Source organism: Pelodiscus sinensis, chromosome 29 (assembly GCF_052426305.1).
Source record: "Pelodiscus sinensis isolate ZL-2025 chromosome 29, ASM5242630v1, whole genome shotgun sequence".
In the NCBI taxonomy this organism is placed as follows: domain Eukaryota; kingdom Metazoa; phylum Chordata; order Testudines; family Trionychidae; genus Pelodiscus; species Pelodiscus sinensis.
In genome coordinates this window covers 1,426,065-1,452,865 of record NC_143080.1, presented here as the reverse complement: position 1 = coordinate 1,452,865, position 26,801 = coordinate 1,426,065, and the positions used below count along the sequence as shown (strand labels likewise).

Here is a 26,801-nt window from a genome sequence, read left to right as displayed (position 1 = left end):
CAGGCAGCATCCCCCACTTCAACCTTCCTGGGCCTGGCCCCTGGGCGCGCCCCACCATGAGTCTGCCTGGGCAGGACTCCCGGGGGAGCCCCAGAGCCGGCACCCCGACTCTCAGCCAGCGCGGAGAACCGGCGGGCGTATCGGCAGGTAGACACAGCGCAGAGCAGCGCTTGTAGCACAGGAAACTGGAAGGTTCAGTACAGTCCATCTTGGGGGGAGGGGTGCCTAGAGTGGCAGCCATGGCTCCAGACCTCCCCCTGCACCCCAGCCAGTCTGGGCTGACCTGCTTCCAGCTCCCTGGCGCCAGACATGCCCCCTGCTCCTCCTCCAGCCGCCCTGTTGCTTGCTTCCTGGTGTCACTGGGTTGCATCCCCCTCCTGGCTCTCCGAGTGCGCTTGTGAGCAGCTCCCCCTCCTCGCAAAAGTCACACGCCCTTATTCCCACCACCTAGACACTCGTGCGACGCACAGGGAAACTGAGGCACGCACTGTCTTCCTACAAAACCATAAGACCCACTAGTTCCCCGGAGGCGTAACCCACCGTGTGCCGCCAGCTCTGCCTCCGCGTCTAGTGTGGCCTCGGCCAAGCACTTTCCGCCTCCCTTCAGACGGTGGCTTGGGGGTGGCTGGCGAAAGCAGGAAAGTTTGCAAGAAGTTTTGCAAGATGCTGCCAGCAAGGCCTCGTGGTTTGGGTAAGGCGGGAGCGGGGCCGTTGCAAACCGCGCTGGTGCCAGCCCCGGAGGGGTTCTCATGCTGGCGCAGCTGGACCTCTGCAGCCGGCCAATTGTCTGGGCGCGCAGCCCTGGGACACTCTGCTTGGCTTGCCCTGAGAAGTGTGTCTGCGCTGAGCGTTTGCCCTGGGATCTAAGAACATCAGAGCAGCCAGACGGGGTCAGAGCAAAGGTCCATCCAGCCCAGTGTCCTGTCGGCCGACAGCGGCCAGGGCCAGGTGCCGCAGACGGAGGGAACACAACAGGGAATCCTCACGTGATCCCTCCCGTCACCCACATCCGGACAAACAGAGGCTGGGGACACCATCCTGCCAGCCTGGCTAATGGCTGTTGATGGACCTAACCGCCAGGAATCTATCTAGCTCTTTTTTGAACCCTGTTAAGTCCTAGTCTTCACCACATCCTCTGGCGAGGAGTTCCACAGGTTGACTGTGCGCTGAGTGAAGAAAAACTGCCTTTGGTTTCTTTTAAACCTGCTGCCTGTTCATTTCATTGGGTGACCCCTAGTTCTTACATTGTGGGGATAAGTAAATCTGGTGCAAATTTCGCTGGTTTCGACAAAGCTGAAGAACCAGCAAGAACTTCCCGGCTGCACACAGCAGCACTTTGCTGCGGGAAACCCTTGAAGTGAAGGGGAGAGGGGAAGGGTCTTTTTAAACAGGCTCTCTAGGCAGCCCCTCATTCTTTCTCTCCTCCTCCCTGGCTTTAGGACCACAGCACCCAACTGGGCCGAACAGGAACCTTGACCCGGAAAGGAACCAAGTCGTCATCTGGAGCAGGTGCAGGCACCCTGGGGTGAGATGGAGTCTCTCTCTCTAGCACCCTGACCGTCCCCCTGCTCTCTGCGAAAGGCCCTTTGCTCTGATTGGTTCTGTTAGGGGGCAGCCCCAGCTCACGCTGGGACCCTCTGCGCTAGGTGCTGTACAAACTCCTAGCAAGAGGTAAAATGAGCCCGGGGACAAGGGACTTGCCCAGGGTCACCCAGCAGGTCAGTGCCAGAGCTGGGAAAGGGCTCCCGGTGTGCTGGGCCCCAGTGCAGTGATCTGCTGCCCCCCCCCCCCCCGTCTCTTTCTGCCATCACGGGGGGCTGATGGCACGTTCTGTCCGCAGGAGAAACCCTCGTATCCTGGAGCCCATTCAAGTGCCCGTGGTTCCGGAAGGGAGACTCGCCGCTGCGTCCTCAACAGCCCCCAGGTAGCTGCCCAACACGCCAGGGCGCCTCCTCCGTGCTTGGCGGGGGTGGGGAGACTGGGGGGTTCGGGGGTGGAGCCAATTGCCTGGCTAGTCTGGGGAGACAACCGCTCCCCTCGCTGGTTCAAAATCGCGTTGGTTTCACGCCTCATTGATTCCAGGGCCGGAAGGGACCGTTGGGATCGGCGAGGGCAGCTCCCCAAAGTGCCCCCAAGGGCGGCGCACCAGTGGGGGAGGGGCGCTGCAGCTGGGGCCCAGGCCAACCCGCACGGGGGCAGGAACTGAGCACCAGCCAGCTCCGCTCCCGCACCGATTCTGGCCCCACATGCGGGGCCTCAGTTGTCTTGGGCCCTCGCTGGGGCTCGGGTCCTCCCCCAGCTGTGAGCCCAGCCTTGGAGCCATGGCACTCGGGGGGAGGGGGGATGCAGAGAGGTAAGGGGGGGGCACAACCCTGAAAAGTTTGGGCACCAGGGATCGTGGGACTCGTTTAGGAGCTTCCCACGCCCACTGCTGGGCCAGGCTGCCTGGGGGAGCTGTCGCCCCGGAGAACAGTGGAGCCGTTCCCCTCTGGGAGGGCGTTGGATGAGTTAGCGGCTCATCCGGCCCACGGGGGCTCCCAGAGCGCGTGGGTCAAGAGCCGCCTCCGCTCCATCTCCCAGACGGGAAAACCACGTGTGAGAAGTTGAGCGCACGGCCCTGGTGGAAACGAATCCCCGAGAGCTCCTGCCAGCCTCTGGCCCGGCAGCGGGGCCTTCCTGCCCCCACCCCCTGCAGCCCCCGCCCGTCCCGTGGGCCAGTCCCTGGGGGCCTCTTCGGGACCCAGGGAGCTAACGCAGCTTCTTGGGGGAGGGGCTGGCAGGAAAGGGGGCAGATTTTCGGTGGAACCAGGGCACGAAGGGAGGGTCGATTGCTCCTTAACTCGACTGCCCTTGGGGGACTCTCTTATTTCTACCCCCAGCGTCAGTGCCAGCGCCAGCGCCAGCCTACCTGCCACCCAACCGGTGCCGCCTCCGCCGCCGATATCAGCGCCTCCGCCGTTGGACACGGACACCATGCCTCCGCCTCCGCCTCCCCCTCCCCCTCCCGTGGACATGCCTGCACCACCCCCGAGTGGCCTGGACACGCTGCTCCCAGATGTGCCTCCACCATTCCCCGTGCCAGGTAGGGCTCGGGGTTGGCGCCCGCATGGCCTCTGTGCTGGGAACCTGGCGCCATCAGTGGCCACGTGTGGCAACGGGCCGTCACAAGCCCAGAGAGGCTACAAAGCAATTGGGGGGGAGGGGGAAATGGAGAAGTTGTTTCCATTTTGCACAAAAGCCATTTTGTCAATTACACTCCCCCCCTCCCCCCGAGGTTTCTGAAAAAAGTCGATTTGTCAGAACAGAACGTTTCCCCTTCCCCACCTCTTTTTATCGCTGCCTGCAATTAAATGAATGTTAGTTCTGTTATTGGGGTGCACCCGGTCCCCCTCCCCAGCCCTGCACCCCAACCCCCTGCCCTAGGTCACAACCCGCTCTGGCACCCAAACCCCCTCCCAGACCTGTACCCCTTCCTGCATCTCAATCCCTGCCCCAGGATCAACCTTCTCCTGTACCCAGAGCTCCCTCGCTGCCCTGACCCCCTCCTGCACCCCTGCTCCAGGTCAGAACCCCTCCTTCCTATGCCCCACACCCCCTCCTGCACCCCAGTCCTCTCCCCAGAGCTCCCTCGCTGCCCTGACCCCCTCCTGCACCCCTGCTCCAGGTCAGAACCCCTCCTTCCTATGCCCCACACCCCCTCCTGCACCCCAGTCCTCTCCCCAGAGCTCCCTCGCTGCCCTGACCCCCTCCTGCACCCCTGCTCCAGGTCAGAACCCCTCCTTCCTAAGCCCCACACCCCCTCCTGCACCCCAGTCCTCTCCCCAGAGCTCCCTCGCTGCCCTGACCCCCTCCTGCACCCCTGCTCCAGGTCAGAACCCCTCCTTCCTAAGCCCCACACCCCCTCCTGCACCCCAGTCCTCTCCCCAGAGCTCCCTCGCTGCCCTGACCCCCTCCTGCACCCCTGCTCCAGGTCAGAACCCCTCCTTCCTATGCCCCACACCCCCTCCTGCACCCCAGTCCTCTCCCCAGAGCTCCCTCGCTGCCCTGACCCCCTCCTGCACCCCTGCTCCAGGCTAGAACCCCTCCTTCCTATGCCCCACACCCCCTCCTGCACCCCAGTCCTCTCCCCAGAGCTCCCTCGCTGCCCTGACCCCCTCCTGCACCCCTGCTCCAGGCTAGAACCCCTCCTTCCTATGCCCCACACCCCCTCCTGCACCCCAGTCCTCTCCCCAGAGCTCCCTCGCTGCCCTAACCCCCTCCTGCACCCCTGCTCCAGGCTAGAACCCCTCCTTCCTATGCCCCACACCCCCTCCTGCACCCCAGTCCTCTCCCCGGAGCTCCCTCGCTGCCCTGACTCCCTCCTGCACCCCTGCTCCAGGTCAGAACCCCTCCTTCCTATGCCCCACACCCCCTCCTGCACCCCAGTCCTCTCCCCGGAGCTCCCTCGCTGCCCTGACCCCCTCCTGCACCCCTGCTCCAGGCTAGAACCCCTCCCCTACCCAAACTCCATCCCAGACAGTGACCCCGTCAGGATTGTCATTGAAAAGTGCGGGCCCTGACCACTTGCCACATTCCTGGAGCCCCCCCGACAATCGTCGCCCCCCCCCGACTTGCGAGGTGAAGTTTCCTGCTGTACAAGCGCAAGCGGCACGTAACAGAGGCGGGTTAATGGCTCTAAGGCGCCCCCAGGCCCCGCGCTGGCTCTCTGGATGGGGCCGGCGGCCAGTTATTCTGTGGAAGCAGAGCCCCCCCCGGAAGAGACGTCCCCACCGTTTGTTTCCTCCCATCGCAGGGGGCCTGCCCCCCCACCTGGCGGGTTTTTCTGCCCCTCCACGTTGAGGAGCCTAAAAGTCCCCCAATTTTCAAACGACTCCCTGGTGGGGATTTTCGGATTCCTGGCGCGGCGGCTGAGGCCCAGCTGTCAGGCCCTGCTCCGGCCCCAGGAATCACCGTTGAAAAGCCAGTCGACACCTGAGTTTCCGGGTTAGCACGATGCCCGGTGGCTGGGCCGTCAGACGCCCGGGATACAAACAACCCGGCTGCCACGCGCGGCCTCGGCTTTGCCGTTAGGGTTTCACCCTGCGAATCTCTGCAGATTTTTGCACTGGTGCCGACTTCTTGGAGCCCCCCCCTCCGCCACCTCCAAATGGGACAGAGTTTGAAGATTTTGCCCCCCCCCCTCCTCCTCCTCCTCCGGGTGCAGAGGAGCCTGCGTGGGCACCAGACAGCTACTTGGAGAAAGGTATCCTCCCCCGCCCCCCTTCCCCCGCCCCTGAGCCCCAGCTGGAGGGGGCAGCAGGCTGGAGTCGGGTGACCCTCCCAGCTCTGCCAGTGGCCTGCAGAGTGTGGGTTTGGGGACTCCGCCCCCCCATCTGTCTCCCTGGCTGTGCGGGGTGGGGGTGGGGGTGGGGGGAATCCGTGCATGGAAAAATGCAGGATCGGGGCGAATTATTTTCCATTCTGGAGCCTGTCTCTGCCCCTGCGGGACGGAGCCTCCCCGGCTTCCCTCCTGCATCTGCCTCGGCACAGAAGGGGCCTGATCCAAACCGATCCTCCCCCTGCCCCCCGCCTCCATCCCGTGGCTCCTTTGGACGCAGATCGGCCAGCCCCTCCCACTGGGGGCAGGTTCAGACCCCCTCTCTCCCCTCCCCCGCCAGTGATCCTGGCCCCAGTCTGAGCTGCTCCTCCCCCTTCCAGTGGTGACGCTCTACCCCTACGTGGCGCAGAAGGCCAACGAGCTGGCCTTCCCCGAAGGGGCCGTCATCTACGTCACCCGCAAGTACTCGGACGGCTGGTGCGAGGGGGTGACCACGGAGGCAGAGGGCTTCTTCCCAGGCAACTACGTGGAACCTTTCTGCAGCTGAGCCAGCGTGGAGACGGGAGCTCGCTCTGCTGGGAACCCACCGAGGTTTTCTCCCTGCACTCGCCCCCATCGCTGGGTTAACGGAGCCCCTGCTGCCGGCCAAGCCAGTGCATTCCCCGCGAGGCTGCCCCCACCGCCCGCACGCCGCGCCACTCAGTCGAGGGTTAGCGGCTCACCCCTGCCGGGCTGGGCACAGCCAGAGCCAGGCCCCAGGCAGATGGGAGCCCAGGCGTTACCAAGAGCAGCGTTGGAGGCCCAGGAACAGGCCCTGCTATTTCTATGAGGTCAGATCATAAGGCCCCCCGAAGCCAATGGAAGTGCTGCCGTTGAGTATCAATGGGGAGCCGGATGAAGCCTTCCCCGTGGAATCGCTTTGCTTTCGGCGTCGATTAATCTCCGGGTTTATTTACAACCCCTCCCCCGGAACATGCGCCGTGACCAGCGTCGGAGCAGCCCGGGGAGCCTGCGTTCCTGGCCTGCCCACCGAGAAGGGCTGAGCAGCCGGACGCCAGGGGCCAGGTGGGAAGGGAGCCAGGAGGAGGCGCCTGGAAGTGCTCGGAAATTCCCAACGCCCGGCAGCGCTCCAAGACGCCTGCCACAGCGGAGAAGTGCTGGGCCATACTCAGCCCCCCGCTGCCCAATGGCCTGAGCATCACATTGCACCCTCCCCCCCCCGAGTGCTGGTGGCCCCGGGCCCCTGGCCATTTGCAAAGATCCCCCCATTCCGAAGTTCACTTAATGTAACGGTCCAGACAGCGGGTGCGTAGCAGGCCCCCCTGGGTCTGGCCTCTTCCCCCTGCTCGGGATGGTGCTGCCCCAGGGAACGGGCCAGAGCCCAAAGCCCAGCTCCAGCAGTGGCATGGGCTGCCCTGGGGCAGGTCCCACTTCTCAGCCTGGAACCGGCCCCACGCCCGCGGGCGCAGGGAACTGGAGGGAGCCAGTGGCGCAGGGTGGCGGAGCTTCGCCCAGGCCGGCAGAGCCTCGAGCTGGAAGAAGAGGGGACGTTTTGCAGCTTTCGCCGGCTTTGGCAGTCTGAGCTGGGCAAACCGGAGCAGCTGTGCCCAGGCTCTGGGCCCCAGGAACAGCCCTCCAGGGTCAGTGGCTCCTGCTGGGTGGCCATCACAGGTGGCTGCTTGGGAGCCTTCTCCTCAAAACAGTTTCAGCCGCCGCAGCTTCTGCTTTGCCTCGCCCCGATTCTGGCCGGAGAAGGGCAGCTCGGGGCGGCCGTTGCCGCGAGGCTGGAGGGAGCGAAAGCAGCCAAAGCTGCCTCCCAGGCCTTTCCTCGGGGAGCTTGTCTGGGCAAGTGACCGCGCCATAGGGCCTGGCCTGGCCATCTCCTGGCCCCTGGAGGTAAAGGGAGGCTCATGCGACCCGGCCCCATCAACGCCAGGTGCTGCCGAACGCATTATCCCGCTGAGGGCTGCTGTGCCCGTCTGCACCCCAGCTCCCTTGCTGCTGAGAAAAGGGGGCTCCGGTTTTAATAAAGCGTTTAAAAGACGCGTCTCTCCAGAGCTGTAGTGGATGGAGGCCATGGCGGTTGCAGGCCCTGCCCTGCTTATATGCCGCTGAAGCATACGGCAAGGCCTTTCTTTGTAAGAACTTTACACGTGTACGTGCGTGTGTGTGTGTGTGCACGTACATGTGTGTACACGTACATGTGTGTACACAAGCATGCATCACTGGGCCTGGCTCTCCACCATGTTGCCAGCTGCTCAGCAGCATTAAAAGAGCTAAACCAGGCCCTCACTTATTTTTTCCTTCACGGAAGCAACGGCTGGGGCTCTGGTGGGGAGGGGTGGGGATCTGGGGTACTAGGCCACCAGAGGGGTCACATTTTGCCAAAGGTGGAGGGGCCGGTCTGGGGGCAGGGGACAAATACGGCGAATGATCTTTAGCCCCTTTAAAGCCTCCTCCAATGGCAGCTGGGCTCAGGGGGGCAAGAGCAAGGGAAGGATTTTGTCTTACCGGCCACAGGCGGCCCAGCCCGACGCGGTCACTTCGCTCCAGCCCCGGCTCTGCCTGTCTCACCAGCCACAAGGAATAATTAACACATTTGCCCTGGAAAGCGGGTAGGGCAGGGCCAGCGCCGGGGCCGACCCAGCCTGCATCCCTCTCCCACCAGCTATGGGTGACCCCGTGTAGTGGGCAGCGTTTGCTTGTGTCTGAGCTGTAGTCAGAGACCCTGACCCCCTTGAAGTCCAGTTTACGGGACTTGGTCCTTTGCTAACCCCTGGGGCAGGGGATTTGGAACAAACAGCCTCATTGCAAGGCGCCAGTGGCTGAAGGAAGTGGGTGAACCCCCTGACAGCGAATGGCCCCCTTGCTAAAACACGTCTGCCCTACCCTTCCGGCGGGCATTTGCCTTTGCGCCTGCTACTTAGCTCCCTCTGTAAAACGGGGTTAACGAACAGGCCAAAAGCCCAGTAAGCCAGGAGTGGATCTCAGAGCATCACTCCCTTTGGGCCCCCGGCAGCCGTGACCCACTTCCCCAGCCCACCCACCTTCTACCCACTGCCTCCGAGGCAGCAGCGGAGTAATTAACACTGAGCACATTGGGGCCTGCTCAAAGCGCCAACCACCCTGCTTTCAACACGCCGTGGGCAAAGCCGAGAAAGCCGTCACGGAGCTGCAGGCACGTGGCCTGTATCTAGCTACTGTAGGTTTGAAAGAGCCTGTGCGTCTGTCCGTCCATCTGGTCAAGAACGCCTCCCAATCGGTCAGGGCCAGACCCAGGCCCAGGCCCACCAAAGTTGGCGGCAGCTTCCTCTTATCCTAAGTTAAAGCAACATCAGGGATTGATTGTGCCAGGAGAAGGGGATGTGCCTGGAATGGGGATTTGGTTCTCAGCAAACGGAAAGGGAGGGGTGTGATGGCAGGGGGAGAAACTCACAAAGAACCACAGGGGGGCAAGTACCCCAACTCCCAGGAGCAGCCAGTGGCTGGGCCATGTGCCCCCCCTCCCCAAACACACACCTCCCAACCCTGACTCCCCCACAACCCCAGCCCTGAAGGACCCAAGCAACACGGGTACTGGGGGTGTGTGTGTGTGTGTGTGTGTGTTTATTAGGAGCAGGTGGGGCTGTTAGTTGAAGTGTCCACATCAACCTGTAACGTGCACATCAAATTCCAGACACACATTTCTCACCCGCTGTCAGTATTTACTAGAGATGTTTGATACTTTTAAAAATATATTCCATGGCTTTACGTTCCACGGGATTGGACGGAGGAAGAACAAGCAAGCTGCGACGAGGGAGAGAGAAGGGCCAGCTGGGGGCAGCTTTGGTCAGTCCCATCCTGCGCCGTTCACCTCGGAGTAGACAGGCTGCAGCTTATCCCCGTAGACGCCACCCCCCGCCAGGGGTCACTAATGCTGTGGTTGCCCCGGTAGGTGCGGTCGGGGGGAGGGGTAAGTTAATACTGCAATTGCCCAGGGAGAGGCTTTGATCCTCTAGTAGTCAGACCCCCCCAGATGTGCTAAGCACCTCAGCTCTCCTTGCACACAGCAGGAGTTTCAGCACCTGGCAGGATCAGGCCCAGGAAGGGGCTCTCCTCTCACATGGCCACCTGTGGGAGGGGCGCTGGATTGTCTGAGCACGGTTTATTCTGCTCCACGTGCACAAGAAGCAGGTAGTGGCTCTCGGGTGCTTGTGCATGGCCTTTGTGGGGCTGCTTCGAAGCACGGCTCAGAGGCTCAGCTGGGTTTACACTAACTCAGGGGGCAGGTTTTGGAAACAGGCATGCACACGGGCTAGAGCCAGCCCCGACAGCTGACGCACGCACGGCGGCTTTGGAAATCAGCGCACTTGGGGGGACTGATCGCTCTCATTCCTTAAGTCATAACAGAGAACGTTTCGGTGATGGTGGAGAACGTTCTGCCCCTGGGGGAGAAACTGATCCTTGAAATGAAAAGCAAAGATGGCGGCCAAGGGGAACGGACTTTGCACTGACAGCAGGACACCCAGGACTGGTCATCCAAATTAACTAACCCACTTTTAACTGCATTAAGCCTGTGTGGACACCCTGATTCCGAATGAAAGTGGCCTGAATTCACTTCAGTTTAAATTCACTTTTGAATTAAGCTAAAGCAAATTAAGGCCACTTCAGTTCAGAAGGAGAGGATCCACAATGGGGCTTAATGCAGATTAACTGCTCCACTTTGCAGTCACACCTGGATTTTTCTGAGCATGCCTGGGCCAACAACAAAGCCTCGGTTCATGCAAATGTGTTAGGTGTTTTAAATGGGAACTAGTTACATGGGAAAAGGGGGGGAGCAGGCCTTGCTAGCGCCACGATGCACTGCCCCCTACTGGCATAATTCCACAGCCCCTGCCCACATCTGCTCCCGGGGAAGGGGGGGGGGGGGGGAAGATTTTCAAAGACCTGTTCAGTGCCTACTCACATTGGTACCCATGGAAAACTCTCACTCATGCTTGCTTAGAAATGCGCTTCAATGAACCATCTCTAATTGGAAACCTAACACCACAGGCCTGAGCCGGGTTCCTTCTTGCTCTAGCAGCCTTCCCAGGGCTTCTGGGCAGGATGGCACCAGGAATCAAAGCCGGCCCAGACTGAGAGAGACAAGCCCCGTTTGGAATTTCCAGGAGGCCAATTTCAAGTCACCCAATAGGGCGTGGAGGAAGAGGAGGCGTGAAGGCGTTGATGACGGAGATGACCCCAGCTGCTGTAACCCAATCACTTCTGCCTTGGGACTAATGGGACCTGGGCACTTCGTAGCCCTCGGGAGAACTAGCTTGTTTTATTACTTAAAAAGACTCGCTTCTGTGAATTCAAGGCGACGGTAAAAATAAACCCATCTGGCTAACACCCTTTCTGCTGGCCGGGTGTGCTCACTGCATAGAGAAGACCTTGTCTCAAGATCAGGGGGAGAAGGGGGGAAAAGGAGACCCAGAGAATGTGCTTTTTGAAAGAAGAGAGAAGGGATGGGGGAAGAAATCCAGACATTCCAAGAGTCCAACTCTGCAAAGCTAGAAATGGAGGCAGCTGGGCCATTATAAGGTATGGAGCGCTCCTGGATTTCCCTCTTTCCTGCATAGTATCCCCAAGCTGCCTCAAGGGCAGCAAGAGAGAGTCTCCTCCTACCCACTTGGCCTTCTCAGCATTTCTTCTTGAGGAGCTCCTGCAGATAGCAGCCAACTTCTACCGCCGAATCCCAGGGTACCACTGTGGCCTGGAAGGCTCTGGGTTGCTTTTTCTCCATCTCCTGGGTCATCTGGTGCATGGGGTAGCCCTTCCGTGGGAAAGCGATATCAGTCGAAGTCAAAGCCACGGAAGGGCAGAAATCATTGGCCGCATCCCCGACGTAGAACACGCGCTCGAACTCCGCCCCCTCCTGGGCCCGCTCCGTGAGGTACTCGGTCAGGATTTTGCGCTTGCACATGTTGGCCGGACACTGGGGGCACTTGTGAGTGTGATAGGGCCCCAAGGTGAGGTAGCCTCTCTTGTCAAACCCGGAGGGGTTGCTAAAGATTTTGCGGAAGAGGGAGTAGACGCCCGCAGCTCTCAAAGAGCACTCGATGCCAAACATGTTGGCATCAGAGAGGAGGATGATCTCAAACTGGTCCTGGTTCTTGGAGAGGAACTGAAAGAGCTCTGGCATCCCAGGAGACAGCGGGATGTTCTCATAGACTGTTTTGTAGTTCAGCATCTTCACCCCCTGGTCTCCCAGGTACTCGAAGACACGCTGCATGTACTCGTTGTAGAAGCCGTCCCGGAAGGTCTGCCGGATATGCTCTGGAAGCGCCTGTCCCGGAGCCACCTTGATGACTGAGTCGTCGCTGTTTTCATTGATGATTGTCTCATCAAAGTCAAAGACAAGGAGGTATCTGGGGGGCTTGGGAGCAGCCGTGCTGACGCCCTGCGAGTTGAACCAATGAGACACGTCAGTGACTCAAGACTGGGGCGGGCCTTTGCCCCAGACACCTGGTGTTTTTAGTGGAAGCAATCCCACCTGGGGAACAGAAGCTATTGCAGTAACACTCCTGAGTCTCGCTCATTCTCCTCCCACGTACCTGTCTAGCCCAGCCGGAGACCTCATCTGTCCCTCATAAACCCTAACCCTGATCTTAAGAGGCTTAGCACCCTGGAAAGAGATCCATTTGTCCCTCTTAATCCTGGTTTCCTGCACCCGCGACGGTCACTGGGCCAAGCCGCGGCCTGGACTCGTCCTCCCAAGAGGATCTAGCTAAGGCAGCAAAACCTTAGAGCGGCACTTTGGTTCCGCAAAGCGCAACCTGCGGAATCGGTGCGCCCGCCTCCCAGCCGCCATGTGCTGGGTTCCCCTGCAGTAGGTAGGTGAGGAGGTTTCCCCCTGCAGCTGCCCGGCTTGCAGACTCGCCCTGGCCTCTGAAAGCCAAGCCGGACTCTCCGGCGTTGCCATGCTCTGTAGGGACTCTGCAGGTCACAGAGGTGAATCAGGCCCGAGTGACTCTCCATTTGCACAGGCTGCAAGTCAGCAGAGCCCCCTTGTGGCCCCTTTTCAGGGCACATGTATTAAGCCAGCTGCCTCGGGCAGAGGCAGGAGGCAGCCCAGTGCAAAGGTGTCGGCGAACCGCACTCACCTTAAAAAGGCATCGCAGCCCAACACCTTCGAAGCACCCGTTCATTTTCAGGGCATCACTCGCCAGACTTCTCCTGCTGTTACCGCTCCAGGTTCCCTTTCAGCCGGTCACTGCAAACCACAAGGGGGATTTGGTTAACGACCTCCTGGCTGCCTCTCTGGCATGTTAGACGCTGTCTCAAACATCGCAACTGACTGCTCCAGGTCGGAGGACACGATCTCCCTTCCCAGTCCTGGAGGGAACACATGGGCCTTGACAGCCCTACAATGAACCCAGGCATGCCTGACCCCAAGTGCGTCCATGGGGCAGGGAGAGATTGCAGCTGATCCTTTCAAACACAAAGGGCTCGTTTACCCTGGTAGAAACTGCCTGGCACAAGTATTCCAGAATAGCTTTGACCATTGAGGACACATTCACTCAGGATAAAACAGTGAAAGGATTCCAGCCAGGACAAAGTCTTTATTCTAGACTGATTCCCGTTCTCGCAAAATAAAGTAACTTCTATTCTGGAAGAGCGCATCCACATGAAGAGCTGGACCAGAATCATGAGGGGGGGAGCAGTTATTCTGGGAGCGCTATGTCCATCAATTTCCCCATGGAGACGAACCCCTTAAGCGAAGCAAGATGTGAATTTACACGCCCTGGTTTCTGCTGACCTCTTGTGGTCGGTAACAGTAAAAACCAGGCTCCGTAAAGAGTCACATTTAGTGATTTGCTGCAGCGCTTGAGCACTGGTAGTTTCCATTGGAGTCACAAATATAAATGGGTCTGGAAAAATCAGCTGTTCTGGGGGAAGTGGGGCATTTATATCTCAGCTACTGAGATTTAATTGGGGAGTGAAACGTCTCATATTTTGTTAGCATCCTGATGAGACCAAAAAATGGAATAAGATCATTTCTTCTTCTAAGTATTTCTGTTCTAAATCCTGTTTCAGAGACTATTTTGGCCAGAAATCATACTAGAAAGAGTATTTACCCTGAACCCTTGTGTTGAAGTAACTGCTGCTAGTAGAATCAACAGTGTGAGTTATTCGAACATGCCAAGGTATGATATTTTTAAGTTTAAAAGGACATGGACAACTCAAGTTAGGCTCTCCATTGAAGTCTGGTAAAAACAAGTTTTCATGGAATCTAGAAACCTACAGAAACCATTTCACTTTTAAAAGATACGCATAGAAAGCATGTCGAAACCTTCCTGCCTAGCTTGAAACCCAAATACTGCTGCACGATATGCAAAAGTGAAACTGACCTCATTGATTAAATTGCCAAGGGAGGTGGTGGAATCTCCCTCTCTGGAGATATTTAAGAACAGGTTAGATAGACATCTGTCAGGGATGGTGTAAGTGGAGCGTGGTCCTGCCTTGAGGGCAGGGGGCTGGACTCGATGACCTCTTGAGGTCCTTTCCAGTCCTATGATTCTATGATTTTCATTGTCCAAATGGAGAGAAATGCAAACAGCACAAACATAAAAAAAGTAATTTGGATTTCAAACAAATTCTTTAGCGCCTACAGGATTATTTAATACTACGACTGAGTAGCGAAAATAAGAAAATGTTTGTTTGCATCTGGTTGTCATTGTCCCTTTAAAAATAACTTCTATGAATGTTCAACAATTATATAAAGAGTATTGAATGTACCAACTTTCCATTCAAAACGTTCTAACCCCTGAGAGCTTCTGGAGGAGCTAGGGCTAAGAATTTAATGCTGAGGAAATAATTTCAGTCTAATGCCTATGAAGTTGTCAGTGTGAAAGCACCAATGAAAGGGTGAAGGAAGGGATGTTACACAGAAAATAGTAACTAGTTAAGCTACATCAAAGGGAAAATGGATTAAATCCACACCGATGTGGGACATGCTTTTGAAAAGCTCTCTGGGACCTGATATTTCTGCAGATCAGGTTCTTTCAGCCTACAAATAGCTGTTTGCACACAGACATTTACAGTCAAGAATGACATTAAATAAGGGGGGGGGTTAAGCCACATTTTGGTGCCTTTTACCGGAGCATCTCACAGCAACATGCACATAAGTGTTGTTACACAGAAGACAGAGAATCCTTGCTTAGCAGTAAGCGATCACAACTACTAAATTGTTACTCTTTATCCCCATCAGAGTTCAACAGTTTGGAGGGCTGCAACAGCATGACACAAGGGATCACATCATGGTTGTCCTCTTGTCCACAGAGGAGCTGTCTGACAAGTGTTTGTGTCTTAGGAGATAACATCTTCCCCATACAAAGGTCATTTTCAAGGGAACGACTCTTGCAACTAAGGGCCATAATGTGGAGAATTCTAGTTACTTCTGATGAAGGCTGCACCATCGACACTTACGTAACAATATGCAAATCAACTGTGTGACGTGTCCATCAAGGTCAAACAGTGCCCCGGTGTCAATAAATCTTGAAACCACAGTGTCTCCCGCCCTTCCTTTACAGAGGAGGAAGTGAGGTTGAAGTCTCCAAAGTTTTCACATTTAGGTTGAAGTTTTCAAAGTGCCTAAAGGAGTCCAGTGTCCAAATTCCACTCAGTTTCAAGGAGATTGGGTGCCTACGCAAGGCAAGCATCTTTGAAAATCCCAGCCTAAGTGACTTGACCAAGGCCACATGTGAAGTTAGTGGCAGACCTAAGAACAACTCTCTCTGAGAAGTCCTGGCTCCTGGGCCTTCTCTATAACCATTAGCCCACACTCCCTGCCACTGCACCAACCCAGAGCTAGGCTAATCATACGTATCCCAGCCGGATGTGGCTAAGATCCCATGGAAATATAACAAAGACAATGCAGGATAGAGGAAAGGGATGGTGGCACCTAAAAATGCTGTAGCAAATGGTGAAGGCAGGTTGTGCCGGCGCAGTTCACGCATTACACTTCCCCTCCAAGCATTAGCAATGAGACTTCTCTGCACCGTCTGCCCTGTGCTGTCGATTTCAGAAATCCCCTTCTGGGATCAGTAGAACCCCGTGGGAGGCAACGGTCCCTGCTGTAGGGGCAGCGCGCAGCCCCAGCCGTAGGACGGGTGAGGGGGGAGTGAGGATGGGCAGCCCCAGCCCTGGCCAGTGCACAAGCAGCCCATGGCTTGAATCTTCCTCAATTCTGGCCGGCACACAGGGGAAGGGAGGGGCAGGGTGGGCAGTGCAGGGTCTCAGTCTTGCCCAGCTCTGGCTGGAGCACTGAGGAGGAAGGGCGGGTGGTACTCAGCCCTGGAAGGGGGGGGGGGGGGGGGCGGAGAAACACTAAAGGGGGGTGGGGCCAAGCTGGCAGTTCGGGAAGCCATTACCTTTCCCTGCCTCTTATACCCGTCACCCACGACCCAGCATGCACCTTTTTGGGAGGGGAGAGGGAAAGCAAAGGAACACAATCTAGTGAGGCAGCAGGGCCTAGTGGGCAGAGCACTGGACTAACACTTGGGAAACTGGGTTCTATTGATGGCTCAGCCACTAGTCCATTGGGTGACACTGAGCATCCGTTCCCACACCTGATGAGACGTCACCGCCGCTGTGAAATTTACCAGTGAATAGTGTTAGTTTGTATTATTAACCCCTAAGTTGTGCGCATCTCGCCATTCTCATATTGCTACGTGGGTCAGGTCTCGACAGTCGGCGGAGGGAGGAGAATGGGACGGAACAGGGTGCTCATCTTATGGAAGGTGAGAGACCCACAGACTCAGCCAGTCTAGTAACGAATTAAGATCAGGTCTGGCAAAATCCATTCTGTGATCAGGAGGGAAGGGCAGGCAAGAGAGAAACACAAGAGAGAGATCTTGGAGGCACTGTGGATAGGTCTCTGAAAACATCCTCTCAGTGTGTAGCGACAGTTAAAAAAGCCAACAGAAGGTTAGGAATAATTAACAAAGGGATAGAGAATATCTTATTGCCTCTGCATAAAACCATGGGATGCCCACATCTTGAATATTGCGTTCAGATGTGGTCTCCTCATCTCAAAAAAGACATATCGGCATTGGAAAAGGTTCAGAAAAGGGCAATAAAAATGGTGAGGGGTTTGGAACAGGTCCCATATGAAGAGAGACTAAAAAGACTTGGACTTTTCAGTTTAGAAAAGAGGAGACTAAGGGGGAATATAATGGAGGTCTGTAAAATGATGACTGGTGTGGAAAAAAGTGACTAAGGAAGTTATTTATTTATTCTCACAATATAAGAACTAGGGGTCACCAAATGAAATTAATAGGCAAGTTCAAAACAAACAAAAGGAAGTTTTTGTCACTCAGTGCACAGTCAACCTGTGGAACTCCTTGCTAGAGGATGTGATGAAGACAAGACTTTAACAGGGTTCAAAGAAGAGCTAGAAAGATTCAGGGAGGTTAGGTCCATCAATAGCTATTACCCAGGATGGGGTGGAATGGTGTCCCTAGCCTCTGTCTGTCTGGAAATCAGTGACAGGGTAGGGATCACGTGAGGATTCTGTTGTGTTCCCTCCCTCTAGGGCATCTGGCACTGGCCACTGACAGCAGACAGGACACTGGGCAAGATGGCCCTTTGGTCTGACCCAGTATGGCCATTCTTATGTTCTTAAATGTTTCATAGGACCCTCTTCTCTCTGTCCTGAGTTGCCCCATTGAGTAAAGCAATTAGCATGTGTAATGTCCGGATGGTGAGTCAGCAATGCCACGTGTACAAAGCACGTCCGTGTGGTACACAAGCCAGTGGCTTTGACTGGCTAGGGAAGTAGAGTTTGTTGGAGGTTAACCACAGAGAGAGAGAGAGAGAGAGAAACAGATTCCACACCCATCATCTTCCTTTACAACAGACTGAGGGTTGGGGCAAAGGTGTCTCCCTCTTTTGCATTCCACTTCCCCCTTCCCCCACAGCTGGGAATTTGGAAGTGAGATGCTGGTTTGGCTGGACTCAAGCTCCCATAGCACTAGCTGCCCAAACCTGCTGATGTCTCATAACAGCGTTGCTGTTGGTGTTACAACAGAAGGGAAATGAGGGATTAGGAGCGTGTGCTCAGCACACTGCTTAGCCTCTTAGGCCGGCATTTCAGAACCCTGCTACACAAAGCATTGGGAATTTTATCAAAAGAATCCCAAGCGGGCATTGCCCCGGTAAAGGAACAGAGGCAGAGAGAGGACATGACTCATCTAAGGACACATGAAGGTCAGTGGCAGAGCTGAGGACAGATGCCCCGTCTCTGGACTCCCTGATCCTATATACAAGCCGTTACACCACACTGTCCTCCCTTCTGCCAGACAAAACCCCTTGGGCTCCTTCCGAAGGCAGGATGGACTGATGTTAAAGAACTTGGGAGGTTTCAAATCTTTTAGCAGCTGTTGCCAACTTTCCTGCAAGAGCTTTCTCTTCTGAGGCGCTGATAAGCGTAAAGCCTTGGATAACGGGCTCGTCAGAACTAGTGCAGTGACTCACCTGAAGGTTGCTTCCTGGGTGGGTGTTCTTCCACCTTCTGTAAAAAAACAAATAATAATAAGTAGTCCCTACAAAATAAAATAAATGTGGCCCTACTTCCCAACAGTATCGTGGTTCCTAATATTATTCAGAGCCAGAATGTTGAAACAGAAAACAGGAGCGAGCTTATTAACTGCATGAAGTACCGAAGGTTGGGGTGGGTTTTTTTGGGGGGGAAGGGGATAGGGCTGTAAAATTAAATCTGGGGCAAAGCTCACCGTGTAAAATGGCACAGCCATGGAAGAAAGGATCAGGAGGAATCTGTCTCATGGAGAGGAATTGGTCACTGGAGAAAGGGACAGACAATAGCATCTCCCTGTGCTCCCTCACTGTCTTCCCCCCACCATCGTAGTGAAAAGAAGAACCCATCTCCAGCCTTTCTACAGAATCTTCCTGCACGGCGGGAGAGAAATGGCCAGCAGTACTCCTCACCCTGGCTGTATCAATGGCCGTGCATTCTGTCAGTCTTGTTAATCTAGGGCCTCACTCCGCAAAGGGGTAGATATCTGAGTTACGGGAGTCCCTCATAGGCACCAGTCTTTACAGGACGGGGCCCGAAGTTAATAACAAAAACCCCATGTGAAGTCAAACGTGCACAGGATTTACAAGTGTGCTTAAGCCTCTGTGGGATCGGCCATTTATTTCAGACTCTCAAATGGCTGAACTTTAGAATCATCTCAGGCCATATACATTTCCCAGGAAGGGTAAATAAATCAATATCCAGAGCACTGAACATAAATGCAATTGTTTTCCAGGTCTGAGTCATGCTGGCCTTGTACTATCTCTTCTTGACTCATGTTGGCCACATCATGTAATAAAAAGATTCTAAGACTAAAAAAAACCGGTTTCCTCCAAAATTCTTGAAACATCAGGGTGGATCTTTTGGTCCCTTGGGAGACAAACGCTCCCACTGGCTCTAACAAGAATTTTTTGGCTGCCCTGCGAATTCAGGGATGAAATTTGCTCTTTCCCTGCCCACCCTGGATGTGGCCCAACTCCAGAGGGGGGCGAGGGTGAAATTAGCAAGGCAAGACGGGGGGAGGTAAGATCTTTATCGGAACCAACTTTTGTTGTTGACACACACTTTGGAGCTTAAACAGAGCTCAGTGCCCTCAACATTCAGGAAGGGATAGGACAGGGAAGAGGGAGATTATAAATTCCCTTCTGCAAACCCCCTCCCCATAGCGTATTTCAAAAGCTCTCAAAAGGATGGTTAAACCAATGTTCTCTTCCTAGTTGAGACAGCATTACTCTCACAAAGTACTGGGTTGTGATTCAAGGGGAAATTTTATAATGGTGCTTATATGCCCAGCTCCTACTGAAATCCATCCTCCTATTCACTGCAAACCCGTTACCAACATGACCTCAAACCTGCTTCTTCAGGTATCCCCCACAAAACCTAAGAGACAGAGAGAAGCAGGATTCTACTTATTGTTGTCCTGAATGCAGGACATTAGGCCTCCTTTGCCCATTTCAATTTCACTAATCTTTCTACACACTAGGGGACTCCAAAGATGACCTGAGACCTTTGTCCAAGTAGCTACTGTTGCTTTTAAACGAGCACAAACACTCAGCAACAAGAGTTTCAAAAAGAGGAACCTGGAATTAGGTACCTAGCAAGGACTTAGGGCTGGATTTTCAAAGGTGCTTACGGAACACAAGTTGCACTAAAAGTCAACAGGGACCTTGCGCTCTTCAGATGCCTCGGTGCTTTTGCAAGCCCCACCCCTTAGTAACTGGGCTGCTTTTGAAAATTGCTAATGTTCACAATCTTCCATTAGCCTCATTAGGGGCTGCTGGGGGTTTGGCACTTTGGGACATCAGGGTAATATTTTCAAAAGCATCTGACGGGGTTGCTAGGTCTTGGATGCTTTTGAAAATGTTACCCTAGATTGCTGATTTAGGAGCCTAAATAAAGCATTAGGAGTCTACAGCTGGGCTCCTCTTTCTGAAAATCTTGGCTCAAATGATTACCGTTCACTTTTTCTTTGGCTCTTTAAGAAACTAACCTCCATGACTCCAAGCTATCTGGGAACTTACCAGTTAAACAACAACAACAACAACAACAACAACAAAAAACCCACACACCCATAAACCAAAATTCAACACCATCTCCCCAAATCTGGATAGTTTCTGACATTGCTGGAGGGTTCAAACAGATTTGCAGAAAGTGCTGGGTTGACTCAGGTTAGCAGTCCTGCATTTTTAAGATGCCGCACAGAAAATTAACCCCACAAATATTACATTAGCCCAGGGGCTTTTGCAACAAACATCTAGGCGAGGGCACTGACCGTGTGTGATTTAGTAATAGATCTATTAAAATGCTTTTTTCTCTCATTGCAACATTTTGTGGCATGTGGTAGATGCCTCTCAGGGAAATGAAGACATATGTCAAGTTGGCTTAATTCTGAGTGTCATGTTGCTTGCCCTTCAGAAGCAGCAGTATCTGTAAAGCTATTTAAAACACGATTTAGCTAATTTGCAGTACGAAGCAAGTTATTACCTTTGCTTTTTAATTTTGCCATTGAGAGTTTTCTTTTGGTGCTTCATTTTTAGGGGATGGATTTTAAGTGATTGTGAATTCGATTTAGTAGGGAACTTCTAAATTCAGCATTCACGGTTGATCTTTTAAATATTCAGTACAGTTTGAACTATCTATTCCACATGCACAAAAAAACAGGCCAGATGGCAGTTGGTTTGTGGGAGTCCCACAGAAACGCCTGACCCAGAAAAACCTGGAGAACAAACAAAAGGGAGGGGGAAGGGAAGCAGGGAGTTAAATAAATAAAACTTTGTATAGCAAAGTCTGTATCTGTACATAATGCAGTGGTGCAACCTGCTCGGGAGAGAGGATCGCTTACAAACTATATTTAAGTGTCTGGAATACAGTATATATGGACACATCTCAGTCTAATGCAGTTCTTGCTTTCTTCCCTATCCCAGGCTGAGGGGTGAATGGGTGCAGCCTGGCAGGACAGCGCTACTCACCTGAAACGGCAATGGGAAGGGGCAAAGGAAGCAAAGCAGAACAGGCTCAGGCATCAGAAAGGGGTTTTCAGGAGGACAGGGGGACTCGATAGGGTTTTGGAAGTGGGTGAAAAATAAGAGTGCTGCCAGGAGAGGTGGACAGTGGTGGGGAATGGAGCAGGAATTGGGATATTAGGGACATCAGAGAAGTCCAGATCAGGGCTGAGCCAGTCTGGATTGGGGGCAGTGAATGCAGTCTTTGCAGCCCCTCCCCACAGACAGTTCTAGGACACCTCCTGGATTGGGGCCTGATTCTCCAATGCCAGCTACTGGATCCCCACCCTCCATCCCGGTATTGACGCAGCTCACAGACATTGCGCCAAACACCCATACCAGAGCCAAAGCCTGGTCCGCTCTTCCAGAACCCCTCTGTCCATCTCCACCCGAAACAGAACCAACCCCCGTCTGTTACCAGTGCTACCTCCAGGCCCTCTGCTTCCAGACAGCCCTCCCCCGCCATCATCATGGTACCGGTACCACCCGCTGGCCTGTTGCCCCTGGATGCCCCCTCAGCATCTACAACAGCACCACCGCCTGGCCCATTGCCCCCTTCCTCCCCCCACCGCCTCACTCATCGCTTGGCTGCTGTGTCCTGGTCCAAACACCGTCTCTTTGGCACAGCCCCCACGGTCCCTCTGGACCCCCGGGTGCCACCAGTGGGGTCGAGACCCTGCCAGGCTGCGGACTCACGTGTGATGCTGGGGGGCGCCTTCTCTGCCCCACGTCTGTGGGATGCCCGGACGCGGGGGGTGGCCCGGTTCGACCCAGCTCTAGCGGGACCGCGAGAGGCCCCGGGGGTGGACGCGTCCGCCGCGGACTGAGGGGCTCGCCTCTCCCCACGCCCCCATCCCGCCGGGGTCCGGTGCGGTGCCAGCCGGGCCGGGCGGGTGCAGGGGAAGCCCGGTGCCTGAGCTCCCGCTAGGACAGGGCGGGCTCGTCCTCCCCCGGCAGCGGGCGGCGCGGCCCGGCTCCCGGTCCCTTTAAAGGGAGGGAACTGAGCCCGGCGCGGCTCCACGGGACAGCCGCAGTCCCCGCACGTCACAAGCGGGCGGCCAATGGCAGCGGCGCCGGCGCAGATCAAAGGGGAAGGGGAGACCGCAGAGGAGCAGGAGCATCCAACCCCCCCCCCCCCCGTACCCCGCCGCCCGGGGCCAGGCAGAGCCCCGAACACGCCCCGCCAAAGGGGCTGCCAAGCCGGGGGGGGGGGGGTGCAGAGACCGGCCCGGGGCGCCCCACAAGCCGCGACCAAACGGCTCCTGTTGGGGAGCCTCCCGGCCCCGCACCTGAGTGCGCCTCCTCCAGCGGCCCCCGGGCGAGCCGGGGAAGAGCCCCCCCCCCCAGCTAACAAAGGAGAAGAAAGGCCCGCGGGCCTCGCACTAGCGGGGGGGGGGGGGACAAGAAATCCACCCACGGACTCGTGCCGTGACACGCCTGGGACTGGAGCACACGCCCGAGACATTTCTACTTAAGACGCAAGAGCAGAGCAAAAGTCCACTCGCCCACGGTCCGATCTGCCGCCAGCGGCCCAGGCCAGGTGCCCCAGAGGGAGGGAACAGACCAGGGCATCATCCAGTCATCCCCTCGCCTCTGGCGCACAGGCTGGGGCCACCTCCCCTGCCCAGCCTGGCTAACAGCAGTTGATGGACCCATCCTCCATGGACTCATCTAGCGCTTTTTTGAACCTGGTTAAAGGCCTGGTCTTCACAACATCTACCAGAACAGCTCTGGCAGCCCCTCCAGTTTTTAAGCTTTTTAGAGCTTTGAACTCTTTTATACTTGTCAAAACCCTACAAGAGGGGTGGGAACCTTTTTTGGGCCAGGAAAAAATCCCACAGAAAAAAAATCAGTTTGGGGGCTAAATACAAGTGAAAAGAAAAAAAGACCCCTCACTAATGTGGCCCCCAACTAAGAAGGAGACCATCCCCACACACCAGAGCTTCGGAGGGCCCAGGCTACTAGATTTTGAGAGCCTCAGGGGCTGAATCCAGGTGAGCTAGGGGCCCTCATCTGGCCCCCAGACCTAACATTCCCCACCTCTGCCCTACAATCCAGCCCCCTACAAGACAGTCAAAGATGAGTGGTAGAAGGCAGTATGCTTCACTGTATTTCTTCACCACAATTGAACTTTTTTTTGGTTCAATTTTAACTTAAAAACGCCCAGTGAAAATAATTGGAGGCCAACCAGACAAAAATACTCTTTGGATAAACAAATTGCCCACAACTGGGCAGTGGGCTGGTGTTAAGGGCTAATTTTAGATCTCAACTCTGCCACAGAACAGGGGATTACAGAGCAGGCTCCCAAATGAGCAGTACACAACAGAAGACACACTACACACATTTGTCCACACCCTAAAATAGTCTCTCAACCACTCTTCAGGCTGTGCCCGAAGGTATCATCTTTGGTTTTGCAGGACTTTCTAATTTGCATCCTGGGCTTCAAAGATAAAAGAGAAGCTTGTTCTATCGTTTAAAGACATGGGGGAGTGGGAGGGAGTGGCCAGTACAACACATTAAAAGCCAAATAGGAGAATTTTACAGAAGTATTTTTTTAAACCAAACTTCCAAAAATGGAAGGACGAGACCAAAAGGCAGAAGGATCCCAAAAGCACGCCACACAACCCCCGGGCCTACTTTCATAGCATCACTGTATGAGACAGAGCATACATTATACCAAGCAGTCGTGTGTTATGTTACATTGCCCCTACACTCTGCAACTTTGCCTGGGACGGCCACATGGAGCAAAATTTTCCACTTTCGTGAACAGGGTTCAAGCCCCAGCGGTGGGAGCTGCAGCGGGCGTGTCCCAGCTGCTGGGATTTTGAGCACTGCCTTGATCCACCCCTGCTGTTAACAAGGTTATCTGGCATCATACTTTGAACGCTGGTGGCAGCCCGTCCCCGCTAACATTTCCAGTGTTGCTCCCATGAGTGGTAGTTACCATCACTGGCTGGGGTTGCGGATGGTGGGAACTAGGGAGCCCACTGACCCCCTTATACACTCAACCTCCCATAGACTTAAGTGGAAAGGAACTGACTCAGCATGATGAGGAGCCAGAAGGATGGAAAAGTCAGTAATTCAGTCACTCCCATCCGTTGGTCTCTTTTGTTGCTATACTATTTTCTAGCCCCTCAGGTTGAGTTACGCCATCCTAACCTCCTGCGCACAGGCAACATTCAGATAGTGTGCACCCCTCTGCCAGGGTATAGTGCCAGTGCAGCATCTCCACAGACGCTCCCAGTGCAGTGGGTATTGCAAGAGCCAGTCACAGGAAGGGAGGGCCATGCTCAGGGGTAGTCCTGTGTTTCAGAGTTTCCACTGCTGGAAGCTCCCAGAAAGTGATGACGGCTTTATCCCGCACTGACTGAATCCCCCAAAACTCTGGAATGAGAGGAGATGCAACCCATTTTATCTGGCCCCGTGTGAGCACAAGAATTCCCTGTAATGGTGTAACATGCAAAGAGGCAACTTGCACGAACTTACACTTCTTTGAATTTGGGTCATTGCTGTGAACCCGTGAGAGCTGCTGGGTAGTTTTAACAACGCAACCAGAACATTCTTGCAGGCATGTTCCTTCCAGCTGTTTCTCCCCAACCCTTTACGATACTGTCAAGTGATAAAAACCTAGGCAGGTTTGAGCTTGAATTGGGTGTGTCAGCCCATGCGTCCAGCACAACTGGCAGCATTAGTGACTGGTTCTGATGTGCTCTCAAGAGCAGGCCCCAAGAGTGACCTTCCCTATCTCTAGAGGGGTGTGATTAATACAGCACCAGCTGGAGCTAGTGATGGGAAAGTCAAGTGCAGCTACACTCAATGTTGTAGCAGCCTTCGTCCAACACTAAATTTCCATGACCAAGGTTTCTTTTACTATCCCCAGTGATTTGGCAGCAGCAGCATAAAGTGTATATGCTCCTAAGCTCCAGAGGCAAGGACACTGGACAGGCTGGCAGGTCTTCCACTGATTTACTGTGCAATCTGGGAGACCCTCTTCCTGTGCCTCAGTTTCCACAGCTCTAACCCAGGGAAAATACCTACTCAACTCCATGAAGCACTTTGAAATCTATGCAGGAAAAGTGCGATATCAAAGCTAAGTATTAGTCAACTGAGGTAAGGCTACAGTGATTTCTAAGATTTCCTTGGCTGGGAAGTAGCCTCACGTGGTGTAGGGTTATTGAAAAGGACTGCCTGCTGCTGCCTTAGGTTGAATACCAAATACAATTATTTAAAATAGCGCTAAGCACTTTACTGAGGAGAGAAAGAAAAGGGCAAAAATGAATGAGGGACTGGGAACTAGGGGCTTGTGTTACTAATTGAGCAGTGGTGTGGAGGCAGTTTGAAGACTGAGGCCTACACTTTTCAAGTGTCGATTCCCAAGAGCAAGTACAGAACCTGCTGGCTACGTCTCCAGACAAAGCCTCACATTCTGGAAGAATAGTAGTCAAGAAAGCATGTCTCAGAAGCCTGTAATTCCATCAAGGGTTTATACAATAAAAAAAAATCATGGAGTGAGGCTGTAACTGATTGTTAAGGGAAAACCAGGTTGTGATTACGCAGGCTTACATAAACTAGAGGACAGGAAAGGAGCCATTCATCAGCTGGGAGAGATTTCAGCTGTGATGGTGTAAGTTTATAAGCCACAGTACATCAGCACTGGCTAGCGTATTTAGCCAGCATGGCAGTTCACATTGTAAAATACGACCAGGCATTTCTACTCCATTAATCCAGTGGTTCTCAAACTTTTTTGGTCCGCAGCCATCCTGCTCAATGTAGTCCTTGCTGCAGACCACCTGTCAACCACCCATCATGACAAAATAGGTGCAGGAGTGGCTGGACATAGAGGGTCTGATTGGGAGGTAGGAAACAAACAGGCTGAGGGTGGGAGGTGCATGAGGGAAACGGGGGGGGGGTGCACTGACTTGGCTCCATGCCTCCCACCACTCCCAGGAACTGCCCCCCCCAGTGCTCCCATTGGCTGTGATTCTGGCCAATGGAAGCAGCAGGGAAAGCCTACACGTGAGTGGTTTCAAGCCACTTCCTTCCCCCACAAGCCGAATCTGGCCCATGAGTCTTGCACCAGTGCATGCTCCCTGCTGCGGGGGGAGGGGAGAGGTGAGCCTCAACCCCATGGCCCACCTACAAGACAGTTGCAGACCACTAGTGGTCCACAGACAGCACCTTGAGAACCACTGCATTAATCAGATAGCTGACTTCTAGTGCACGTAAGCAAACTCCATCTTGTCCTGTACTATCCGATCAATTCAAAGTAGGAATCGCCCTCCCTCTCTTTTTGTCAGCTCCACATCACTCCCACAAGCTAACATACATAGATACTATCAGGATGGGTGCTATAAAGCCATCCACTTGACAGACAGGTAAGCTGCATACTTAATGCTGGTTGGAGCCTGCTGGCTGTAGACACTGCTAGAAAACACAAGAGCTGCATCTACAGGAATCACTCTGTCTGCAATTCACAAGTGCTCAAGACAATCCTGCTACCAGAAGAGCTGCCATTAAAACAGATGTAATGTCACAGAAATTAAACTGTGCCGCTTCAAATTAATTAATAAAAAAGCTCTGTTACAGGTGATATTAAGGTCCCCAAGGTAGAACCCAAGGCAGTATCTGAGGACACACTGAAAGTTTAGTGGGATTAGTACGCGATAACTGTTTCAAGAGACCCAAGCCCAAAGAGCAGATCTCTGCTAAACAAGTATGTTCCCTCACCCACGGGTTCTAACACACCAAATCAATGAGTACCTTCATTGTGTCTCCTCCTTAGTCTGCTTGTCAGCAGTAGGTGCGAATCAGCTTCACCATCATCTGCTAGCTACTTCAGAACTTGTTCCTGCTGCTTGCTCTCTCTCCTCCAGTTCAATGATGGATCCCAATGCCCAATCCCTTGCTGGATGCTTTCCCTCAGTCA

At 54.5% G+C, this 26,801-nt stretch overlaps 2 protein-coding genes across 6 annotated transcripts in view; one reads left to right on the top strand and one right to left on the bottom strand.

The window, feature by feature from the left end:
• The window catches only part of ABI3 (ABI family member 3), a 20,686-nt gene extending 8,945 nt beyond the window's left edge, over positions 1-11,741 (top strand). For 2 of the 3 annotated variants that reach the window (XM_075911250.2, XM_075911251.2), the window contains exons 4-8: positions 1,440-1,525; positions 1,841-1,924; positions 2,880-3,082; positions 5,096-5,242; positions 5,698-11,741. In XM_075911250.2, the coding sequence (XP_075767365.2) occupies positions 1,440-1,525; positions 1,841-1,924; positions 2,880-3,082; positions 5,096-5,242; positions 5,698-5,864 (687 nt within the window). In that variant the 3' untranslated portion in view covers positions 5,865-11,741. The remainder of the gene's footprint in view (positions 1-1,439; positions 1,526-1,840; positions 1,925-2,879; positions 3,083-5,095; positions 5,243-5,697) is intronic. The other variant, XM_089773999.1, reaches the window with a different exon arrangement.
• Positions 10,294-26,801, bottom strand: PHOSPHO1 (phosphoethanolamine/phosphocholine phosphatase 1). Of its 3 annotated transcripts, none has more exons than XM_006120446.5 (4): positions 26,636-26,801; positions 17,816-17,852; positions 12,442-12,551; positions 10,294-11,738 (listed from the first exon to the last, which is right to left on the bottom strand). In XM_006120446.5, the coding sequence occupies exons 3-4, from the start codon at positions 12,484-12,486 to the stop codon at positions 10,977-10,979; spliced, it is 807 nt and encodes a 268-aa protein (XP_006120508.2). In that variant the 5' UTR covers positions 12,487-12,551; positions 17,816-17,852; positions 26,636-26,801; the 3' UTR covers positions 10,294-10,976. The 3 variants fall into 3 exon arrangements, with proteins under 3 accessions (XP_006120508.2, XP_006120506.2, XP_089630126.1); XM_006120444.5 differs by lacking the exon at positions 26,636-26,801 and adding an exon at positions 21,572-22,414; XM_089774000.1 differs by lacking the exon at positions 26,636-26,801 and adding an exon at positions 20,358-20,589.